This window comes from Lolium rigidum, chromosome 6 (assembly GCF_022539505.1).
Source record: "Lolium rigidum isolate FL_2022 chromosome 6, APGP_CSIRO_Lrig_0.1, whole genome shotgun sequence".
Classification (NCBI taxonomy): Eukaryota; Viridiplantae; Streptophyta; class Magnoliopsida; order Poales; family Poaceae; genus Lolium; species Lolium rigidum.
This window is the reverse complement of record NC_061513.1, coordinates 185,008,796-185,019,638: the sequence shown is the minus strand read 5'-3', so window position 1 is coordinate 185,019,638 and position 10,843 is coordinate 185,008,796. Positions and strand designations below refer to the sequence as shown.

At 47.4% G+C, this 10,843-nt stretch overlaps 2 protein-coding genes across 2 annotated transcripts; one reads left to right on the top strand and one right to left on the bottom strand.

Annotated features, from left to right (window-relative positions):
• Positions 1-2,250: 2,250 nt before the first annotated feature.
• Positions 2,251-4,402, bottom strand: LOC124663627 (protein FAR1-RELATED SEQUENCE 5-like). Its single transcript, XM_047201303.1, has 2 exons — positions 3,994-4,402; positions 2,251-3,891 (listed from the first exon to the last, which is right to left on the bottom strand). Exons 1-2 carry the CDS (start codon positions 4,246-4,248, stop codon positions 2,251-2,253), a joined length of 1,896 nt encoding a protein of 631 aa, XP_047057259.1. The 5' UTR covers positions 4,249-4,402.
• Positions 4,403-7,636: 3,234 nt separating this feature from the next.
• LOC124666185 (probable WRKY transcription factor 65) lies at positions 7,637-9,327 on the top strand. The gene is made up of 2 exons (XM_047203533.1): positions 7,637-8,279; positions 8,509-9,327. The coding sequence occupies exons 1-2, from the start codon at positions 7,984-7,986 to the stop codon at positions 9,110-9,112; spliced, it is 900 nt and encodes a 299-aa protein (XP_047059489.1). The 5' UTR covers positions 7,637-7,983; the 3' UTR covers positions 9,113-9,327.
• The last annotated feature ends 1,516 nt before the right edge of the window (positions 9,328-10,843 follow it).

Below are 10,843 nucleotides of genomic sequence, written 5' to 3'. Positions count from 1 at the left end.
AAGGGGGAGATTGTAAGGGTATTTTACCCTTATCCATTTTTTTTGGTATCAGTGACACCGTTGCTAGAGTATTTGGTCAAATACATATCTATGAGATTATTCCCATGTATTAGCCAAATAGGCATTATGGTGTATCAATGGAACAAGAAGGTAAAGAGAGACCCCCCACTTCGACAACAATGAAGACTGGCTATTCAGCCTCTGGCCGGCCTGTGGTCCGGTCGGACCGGCCTTCCCGGCGCAGACCGACTCCTGCTCCGGTGCCAGCCGGGGGCATGTTCTGTATGTCAAGAACTCGCCCCGGTCTCGGCCCGGCGCACGGCCCGGTTGGGACCGGTTGGTCCGGCCCCACGCCCGGTCTGACCGGCCCGTGGACCGGCCGCCCCGGCGCAGACCGACTCCAGCTCCGGTGACATTCAGGGTCATGTTCTGTATGTCCCCGATCCGCCCCGGTCATGGCCCGGCCCTAGGCCCGGTTGACCAGGCTCCTCGAAGAATTGTTGAGCTGGACAAGTTGCAACAGCCTGATTTCAAGTGACCATATAAATACCCCTTCACCTACCTCAGAGCACTTAGGCACTACATTACAAACTGTTCTTGAGCTCCCTCTCTCATACTCCATTGCTAGAAACACCAAAAGCCTCAGATCTTCCTCCTCCTCCACCCAAACTCGAATCCCTCCAGGGAAAAGATAGAGGAGACCCTGATCTATAGTTCCACCGAGCCAAATCTTGTTCCCCCTTGTATTCATCGAGATACTTGCTCTCTAGGGTTCCTTGGAAACCCTAGGTGGGCAAAAGAAGTCCAGAAGCATCCAGGCTATGGATTTGCTCCAGACAAGATTGTGAAGGTTTGGAGGCTGCCTCAAAGTCTACCACAAGTGAGTGAGCTATTCCTTCGTGGGATAGGCTCCGGAGAATAGGGTGAGCCTTGGTGGCGTTGTGGAATCCTTCGTGGGATCTCCACCCCTCCAAACGTGACGTACCTTCTTGGAAAGGAAGGGAACACGAGAATAAACCCTCGTCTCCGCGTGCTATCGGTTATCCCTAACCGAACTCTTTACTTGTGTTATATTTGCCTGTGAGAGCATTCGTGCTCGAGTTACTTGTATCATCATATAGGGTGCTTCACCTAGTTTGCATTAGGCTCACCTTTATATTCCGCAAAGCCTAATATTGCAAAGAAATAATTAGAATTTGTAGAAACCTATTCACCCCCCTCTAGGTTTACCATCTCCGAACTTTCACATGCATATCAAGCCATTTATTTTAAAAAATGAATATGTTAGATTGTGGGATAGAAGTCTGAATGGACATAACACATGTACTATGATCTGAGGTTGTCATAACAGAGGGGGGGGGGGGGGGCATTGTGTTCGAGAAAGTGATAGTCCAAGCCACAGATGATAAGAATCTTGCATGTCTTCAAGTAAATCTTCTACCTTTGGGAGGGATTTCAAACAACCCAACTGATTGATGGCTTCATTAAAAAGAAGCATCCCGTTTACATTACCCCCAACTCTATTTTGTTATGAGTTGATCTGAGCTACTATATCTCTTATAAAGGGAAAAAAATCCTATGAGACCAGGTCTATCACCCCAAAAGGATAGACCCATCCCGGGAGCTGACACCTGTATATTATAATCTTAAAGCACTCTTTAATTAGTTTTAATTCCAGGTGTGTTATTCCTGATTCTCAGCCTTTATTCCCGGCTACTAATCTAGGATTCCATGAAACGGTTGCTCGATCAATATCAGCCTTTATTTTGACGCCCACGCACTCCTTTATTCCCGTGTTGGTTCCAGTATTCTAACCATGCCAAACAGATAACATATAGCTTGGTTGAGTTGCCTGCGGCCGTGCGAGTGCGCAGACAGGCAAAGCCATACTTCCCTGTGGTGACAACGGAGGCAATGGCGAGGCAACTCGGCTAGTCGGCGATGTACCTGATGTTGGTGGAGCAGCTAGCCGGCGCGGTGGCTGCACGCCGGCAGCTAGGCGGCGCCATTTTCTGAATGCTTCTGATGATGAATTGGATACTCCTACAGTAAACTTTTCTGAATGCTTGCGTTGATGGAAAAGTAGAGACGTTCAGATAATGTATATCAGGATGTACTACTCTCAAGTATATCAAATTATCTTAAGTGTTCAATACTCATTGTCTATATAGAAGTGGAATGTGTCGAGTGAGGTCTGTTTCTGCAAGTAACTGACAGTAGTGCAAAAGGTGCAGAAGGATTTCAAAAGCTTCAGAAGACATATATGTCCAGCTCGTGAATCTTAGTTTGGCTGATTGCCCACAGAACATGTACTAAAAATTGATATATTTGTTTACATGTCTTGATAAGAAAATCCACACAATAAGATGTAACTTTGTAAGTGTTAGTTGTAGTTTCACTCAACAGCAGAGTGCATGACAAAGTAAACTGCCTTTGAAATTCTTCTTCAAAAAAAGAATATAGTGTCCGCGTGTATGACGCAGCTGCTGCCTTCAACAAAGGATGTCTACGTATGCAGAGAACTGGATCTGAATGACGAGACTTAAAGTCTTCATACTTCTCCTTCCGGCGAAGACGAACAACACACTTGTCAACTTTTTCTAGCAATTCTGAAAGCGAGAGTCTTCCACGAAATGTTTTCTTGAAGACATTGTTCATCCCTTCACTCCTCTGGGTTGTTGTCATGTCTCCACTAAATGAATCTCGCCTATAAACAGTGGCCCACTTCTCACGAAACTTGAACATATTATTAATCCAAGAATTCTCCTGAAGGTTGTATTTAGCCAACAAATCATGCCATTTCATCTCAAAATGTGCCACTGACCTATCTTCATATACACACTCTTTGAGTTCCGGAAGAAATAGTGGAGTGTTGGCGATAACATGACTGAGATGCTTAGCTGCATTCTGGTATAAATGCCATAAGCAAAGACGATGGATTGTGATTGCAAATACATTTCCAATTGCCTTTATAATTGCAGCACACTGATCAGTAAAAATGGTTTCTGGCTCCTTGCCGGACATTGCTTGCAGGAAGGTCCTAAAAAGCCACTCAAAAGACTCTGTACTTTCGTTGAATATTAGTGCTGCACCAAAAAGAATGGTCTGCTTGTGATGGTTAACACCGAGAAGCGGAGCAAAGGGCATATTAAACTTATTTGTTGAAAATGTGGTATCAAAAGAAACAACATCACCGAAGGAAGAATAATCCATTATTGATTGTCCATCTGCCCAGAAGAAATTAGCTATCCTACCATCCTCTTTATCTAAATCCACTGCATAAAAGAATGAAGGGTCTTCAGCTTGTTTGTTCTTCAAATACTCCAAAAGAGTTTGTGCATCTTTGGTTTCTAAATACTTCATGCGCTCAGTTCTTATGTAATTATTGGAATCCATTTCTAAGAAAGGCACATTTTCAGCTCCACCACACCATTCTTCATAAAAGTTGTATATTTCAGATGGTCGAATTCCGGCAGTCCGCATTTGGTTGATCATATGCTTATCAGCATCTATCAGTTGTCGTTGGGACCTTAGCATGTGTGACTTATCTGGAGTTACCATAGGATGGTTGTGTTCAAGGATAACTTTCTGAATATTCCAAATGCCCTCTCGAGTTATACGGAACTGTACACGAGCCTTGCAAGACGTCCTGGTAACAGCTTGTTCTTTCCTGGTCTCATGTGTGCAATGTTTATCCTTTACACCATCCTTACTGCAAACTAAATATCTGGCAGATATAGTATCATCTGCTCTAGTTTTTTTGTGTGTCCACCTGATACTAAATCCTTTCATTTTGGCATATGCATTATAGAACTTGTATGCCTCTTCTTCAGACTGAAAACACATTCCTTCTAGTGGCACATTCTGACATGAAGATGCATTTGGATGATCCTGCTGAACACATGGAATACACCAATGTCATCATTCAACTAGCATAGTTACTTCACAAAATTCAATACATTTTTTTATATACCTCTACACTGTATCTCTTACCTTAGTCGGACAATTTCCATCTCTTGTATAACCATCGGCGAACTCTAAGTCAGGATCATGATTCAGCATGTTGATCGTGCCATTGTCTTTCCTCGGTGCCATAGGCTCACCGCTGCACTCACTCATCGTCGTATTTGTCAATTCATGATTCACAATGTCAGCATGTCTGGTCGCCTCCAGCCCATGTCCAGTTGTGCGATTCATATGCATAGTCTGAACAAATGCCATATGTTCTTCTTGACTTCGGAACGGCATAGCCTTCAATATTACCAAAATGATTTATTTCATCAGAGAACTAATGCTATGAGAGTTTAATCTAGCACCTGATTACTAAAACCAATCACCAACTTAGCAACAGACTATGGAGATGCATAGATACGTATCTTATGTATTCTTTTCATACTGACCATAAGAGGAGTAGTCCTTGACGGACAGGGCCCTGCGATCGGCATTTGCATGGCCTGTGTGGAGTTTGCCGCCATGACCGGTGTTGGATTTACGGCCATGACCGGCGGCGGCCTTATTGAGCAGCTCGGTGCATCTTCTCGCGTCGCCGCCGTCGAGAAAGAGCTGTACTGTCCCGCGCCGGCACTGCCAACGAGGTTTCGCCGTGCGGCCGCCATGGACGAGAAGCCCTAAGTTCGTACGTAGTTTATCTCTGATACGGAGCAACCGTTTCATGGAATCCTAGATTAGTAGCCGGAAATAAAGCCTGAGAATCAGGAATAACACACCTGGAATTAAAACTAATTGGAGAGTGCTTTAAGATTATAATATACAGGTGTCAGCTCCCGGGATGGGTCTATCCTTTTGGGGTGATAGACCTGGTCTCATAGGATTTTTCCCCCTTATAAAGCTCCACTAGAGAATCATTTAAGTTGCCTATCTTGACATGCAGCACATACACATCAGTGAACCAGAACCGTTAAATTAAAGTCAACAACTAAGAACCAGTTCTCCTCATCTGGAATTTGAACTCTGTGCAAACAATTCAGAAATTGACTATCTTGAAGTAGAGTCCGGGAGAAATCCCTGTGCCGGTCTCGGCTGCGACGGCGGCGACGCCCGAGTGGCGCCGCTTTCCTCCTTGGTGGCGTCGTCGAGGTACTCCCTTCCCTTCACCCCACCCCTGTTGCGCTCCCGGGGTGAAAACCCTAACTTTGTTGGGCGGCGGCGGCGCCATGAGCGTCGTGTCCTCCTTGGAGGCGCTGCTTTTGGGACCTTCGGGGTGTGCGGTTGCTGCCTTCGTGCAGTTGGGTGGTGGCGGTGCTGCTCCGCGACACTGCTCTTCTACATCAACGACCAAGTCCGCGGCTTCGGCTCTGCGTGGGTGAACCCTTGGCGGGCGGCATGGCTTCGCTAGGTGAGCTCGGGCTGCGAGTATTGGGGCTCTGTTCTTGCCCTAGGTTTAGGCTTTGTTCCTGCTTTGTGCTCGCTCAAGGGAGTGTCTCCATTGCCGGCGGTTCGGCGTCCTTTCGAGCCGGGACGAGGGGTAGGGACCCTCTCCGGCAATGGAGGAGTACCGACAGACGACGGATAGATCAGGGGCAAGCGGGTCTCCGCTGCTTCGCTTTCGATGCTTCTACCTCGCTTCACCTCCGTCGCTCACGGGTGCTTCGTTCTCGCTTGAGGACATCGAGATCTTCAGCTGGGTTTCTTGTGTTTGTGTTTGCTGTAGTTTTAGATGTTGTAAGCTGTTCTCAGCATTCTTGTATCATCAGCCGTTTGGGCTTTATTAATTTAAAGCTGGGCACTTTGTGCCTTATGTTTAAAAACTATCTTGACAAGGGGGACATAGATATTTGTTAAAGTCTAGAAGAAACCAGCCTTAGTAGAGTGTAATTCAACTGATATAGCATAGTTGTTGTGAAAAACACACTACCCAGTAAAGAATAAACTGTTCCATACAGTAATTATGCCTCCTGACCTCCCAATTGATAGCACATAAGGAAAATAATAAAATTTCTTGTAAAAAATTGTCGAAGAAAATTCAAGTCCGCAACCTCTTTTTTTTTTTTGCGGGTCACAACCTCTCTTTTTGATTCCTCAAAACATATTATATGGCATCCACTTTCCTTGATCTTACGTTTTATTAGTGTCCACTTTCCAGGATCATTTAAACCTCGGATATTCAGCTTTGCAGACAAGCAGCCAGACACGGAGGCACTGCAAATGCCCAGAAATAGATATAGCTAAAAGTCCCACCATGGTAACTTAACAAGTAGAGCAAGTTCACACATATATTAGTCCTTACAAAAGGTTGCAAGGCTTGACTGAATAAACTGAAGATTGTTCTAGGCAGAGAGAACCAAAAGATAGTCCTACGAAGATCGTCTTACAATCATAGCTGCCAGTGTATCGGCAAGTATACTAAAAAGGATTGGGGAAAGAAGATCCGCTGAAGGAGGCCTTTCTTTCATCCATCGAGCCTGTTGGTTACCCCAATGCACATGTGCTTCCTTGCTATGCCTGAAACTCAAATCGCGTGTGAAATTAGATGTTTGCCGTTCTTCGCATGTAGCCTAGATCGAGCACCAGGAACTTGCAGGGAAGCAGCACTGTTTCGAGTTGAAGAGTAGTGAGATTAGACATGCAAGTCAGCTGTAGACCGATGTCCCGGACTCCCGGCCTGCAGCAGCATGTCTCGAAGCAGGTGAACGAATGGATGGAGCCAAGCTTGCAACATTGAGGTGTGAACTTGTACTCAATATTCATACATACACATAGGAGTAGCTGGGATGCAGTCGGATCGATTCATATTAGTTATCCTGATAGAATCTTTCATCTGCAGTCAAGTCTCATTATCTAATTTCGACTACAGCTGTTTCCGCGTCCTTAGGCAAGGTAGTATGAACTATAGCCAGTTAGCAGCACAGCATTTTCTCAGATAACCTAATCGAGCTGTTAAGCCTTTGTCAAACAGCTGAGTATTATACGCAGGAAAACCAAGGGCTGCGTGTGATGCGGTGAAGCCATGCACCTCATAATTGAGACCGGAGTGGGAGGAACAAGTCGAGATCGATAATAAGAGAACGTCCGAGGATTAAAGAAAGCAACCAAGAAAAAATAGAGGGGATGGTGATGCGATAGCTGAACGGGTTTAGCCATAGGATATTCGAATTAGCATCATGTCAGGCACGGTTGATCGAGCTTCATGCATGGGGCAGAGGCAGAACGCGCAATGCGTCTCTGACTCTCTGGTATGAAAATGTTCGCTGGAGAAGCGGTGATTGGCCGGGTGTACGTGGTTAGAACTGTCAAACTTGCATGGCAATCTGATATGGATATTTTCATCACCGAGCGACGTCGTTGTTTCTCCTCCAAGCAAAAAGAGAACACCAGGTCTTTACCAGAATTACCATCGCCTTACTGACGACGACGACAGATTCTAGAAAGCTCTGAAGTTTTAAATACTCCCTACGACGCCTCTCCTCAATTATCCTCCGTTCGAGACGCCGGTGACAGCTACGCCTGCGCATAAGATATTGCCAACATGTGCTGCTACTCGTCGACGACTCGTCTACTAGCCGGCCGGTCGATGAGAAGCTGCAGCTGACTGATAGATGATGATCCTTGGATGCATGAGATAGTTGGGGAGGCGTCGCCGTCACACGGACACGGTCGATGATGATCATCTTCTCAAGCCTGTCCCTTTTGTTTAATCCGTCGTCCATCGCAGCGTGCGCGCCCACAACCCCACCTCTCCCCTCTCCCCCACCCTAAATCGCGCCCCCACGAACTGAACTGAACGCCACAGCTAGCGTCACGACGGCACATGATACAGGCGCACAGCCCTCCCTCGTGTTTGTTTACTTCCACCTCGCCGTACGTTTCCTTCTTTATATCCGGCGGATCGTCGGCTTGTCTCTAGCTGGTGGCGTCGATCCAAACCTCTAGCTCCGGCGTCCGCCTGCTAGCTAGCTACCTGCTTCATCCATCCACACTGCCATCTGCTAGCTAGTGCTTCTCCGGTTCTTGCTAGCTTTTCGTATGGACGGCGAGTGGAGCGACGGGGCGATGTCCGGCGGCGAGCACAAGGCCCGCGGCGACGGCGTTTCCGCGGACAGCAGCCCTGGGTCCCCGCCAGCGGCGCCGTCGACGGCCACGTCGTCGGCGCCTAGCGTTCCAGGGAGGAGGCGGTCGTTGCAGAAGCGGGTGGTGACCGTGCCGCTCGCCGACGTGAGCGTCCCGCGGCCCAAGGGCGTCGGCGAGGGCAACACCCCCACCGACTCGTGGGCATGGCGGAAGTACGGCCAGAAGCCCATCAAGGGCTCCCCCTTCCCAAGGTACGTGTACTGTGAACTAATTAAGCCTCCAATAACTATGCAATTATTTGGGAGTTGGGGGGAATGGGATTGGGACAGAATTAATTTGCTTCCGGCCGTGCACGGCCCTGTAGTACTGTTGGGGGATCGAGTTCTTGTCATTGTCATGCAGTGTTGTGTTACTTGTGTATGCACACGGAGAGAGGTTTACTGATCCAGGTTTTGGGTTGCAATTGGTGTTTGCGAGCAGGGCTTACTACCGGTGCAGTAGCTCCAAGGGGTGCCCGGCGAGGAAGCAGGTGGAGAGGAGCCAGGCCGACCCAGACATGGTGCTCGTCACCTACTCCTACGAACACAACCACTCCAGCGCGGTGGCGAGGGCGCAGAACCGCCCGGTCCAGAAGCCCATCCACAAGGAGCAGCCCGCCCCGCCGCTTGATCATGATCACCCTGCGGATCAATCCGACCACGCGCACCAAGTCGCCGCCGGCCACCAGATCGTCACCGAGAGCCGCCCAGAAGCGCCTGCGGCCATCGAGGTACACGACGAGTTCCGGTGGCTCTACGACGTCGTGACCGTCACCTCGTCGTCGTCGCCCTCGGAGGTCGAGGAGGCCGACGACATGCTGATGTACGGGCCGATGTTCTTTGGCAAAGCGGCCGTCGGCACGGCCTCGCTCCTTCCCGACGAGTTCGGGGACGTTCTAGGCGGGGAAGGAGGAACAACGAGCGAGGAGGACGCCATGTTCGCTGGGCTCGGCGAGCTGCCAGAGTGCGCCATGGTGTTCCGGCGCAACGGCATGGCGGGAGGTGTCAAGGTCGAGCAGCCGGCGGAGGGCACTGCCATGACATGAGCATCACGTACGTGATCTGACATGTGGGACATGACATGATCATCCAATAAGATCGATCGAGCAGATAAACTCATGGGGTTTTGGTTTCTTGTTCTCTTGCCCTTTGTTGGTTAGTTTCCTCACCACTTTCTTTTGGTTCTTTTAATCATACTACTGTACCACATACATTAGTACACAGAAGATGAGAAGAATCTGAGACAATAGTATTGCACAGAGTTGATTGGACGAGGGATTGACAAAACCCCTTTTGTCAATGGTTTGGTTGAATCATTTGTCTTGTAGCACTATTCAAATACTCCGGTCTATCGTAGACGCATACAAATAAAAATAGAAAAGCTCTTCGACTTTTGCAATGCTAGATTACTAGGTCAAGGTCATTGTCATGACACCTAAAAGGATAAGCTTGAATTGTTCATGACCGTGAAAACACAAAGTACTAGCAATTTCTCGTCAGATGCATTCTGAAACTCTAGCTGCCTTTGAGATGAAGGATTCACTCACAGCCTGACGAAACTAGAAGGAATCAAAGATACACTAGTTTTGCTATTATATACATGGGTCAGTTTCACATCTGATATCCAATGGTATGAACCGTGGCCTCGACTTTCCTGCGGTTTGGCGTGTGACAGCGAGCAGTTGGAAGCAACTTGCCGATAAACATATTGGTTGACTCCCTCTTCCGATGTGAGTTGCAGTCTCACTTGCACACATAAGCCGATCGACATCTCTCCTCGAAATAAGGCTACGCTCCGCTTTATAAATAAAGCAACCACATCAATACAATGTACGAGTACAACACACCCATAGCGTCTCTTGCGTGCGCCCATAGCGTGTTAGATAGCTAACTATTCGATCAGCTGGTTTGACTAACTTTATTTTCTATGGAAAAACTCATGCTATTAAGTAATATGTGCAGCAAGATCGCAACCGGAAATTAGGCAAAGATAGGTACACGGCCCGGGCGCCCGGCCATACCCATACAGTTTGGGGATCCGAGACCATCTTGGCACCAAAGCTTTTTCGATAAAGGATGCTTTATTACTTTAATAAGCAATTACATCCAGCCTCTGCATAACCATGATGCACACAGCCGTTTTGTTGTCTCAAGTCCAAAAGGATAAATAATAAAAACTAGGCGAGATACATATCGGAACGATGAATCATATAACGCCTAAAGTGTAGGTGGGGCATCTATCCGTAGACTATGCTGCCACCCATGTAGGGAAAAAGTATCCCTCGCCGTAGCCTCCAACCGTGTACAGTACCTCCGTAAATAGCTGTCGGTTATCCACTCGCTGTAGAGGTAACCATGAACGGAGAATACCTGTACATCTGTAGATGACCTGCAACAAAGAACAATTTTTGTCATTAAAGATCTTGTCATTTCTACATAGCCAAAGCGCCCCCACCCTAAGAAGCAACTTAAACCTTGAATCTATACCATGAAGCCAATTGCCAAAGACATTGGCGACACTAGTCGGAGGATACAAGGTAGACGCTACTTGGATGACAGACCATATAGATCTCGCGAACCGACACTCGGAAGAATAAGTGTTTGATTGTTTCGTCCCGATGACAAAAAACACACCGTGTACTTCCATGCCAATTCCGCTTAACAAGATTGTCTTTGGTGAGAATAACCCCACGACGAAGATACCATCCAAAAATTTTAATTTTTAATGGTATCTTCATCTTCCAAATCTTCTTATTGTTGTCAACTGGTAAGTCAGA

Bases quoted from the DNA above. Each gene is read 5' to 3' on its own strand.
- LOC124663627 (XM_047201303.1), bottom strand. From the start codon at position 4,248: ATGCCGTTCCGAAGTCAAGAAGAACATATGGCATTTGTTCAGACTATG. The intron at 3,892-3,993 runs GTAAGAGATACA...TGTGTTCAGCAG, and splicing joins ATGGAAATTGTCCGACTAAG to GATCATCCAAATGCATCTTC.
- LOC124666185 (XM_047203533.1), top strand. From the start codon at position 7,984: ATGGACGGCGAGTGGAGCGACGGGGCGATGTCCGGCGGCGAGCACAAG. The intron at 8,280-8,508 runs GTACGTGTACTG...GTTTGCGAGCAG, and splicing joins AAGGGCTCCCCCTTCCCAAG to GGCTTACTACCGGTGCAGTA.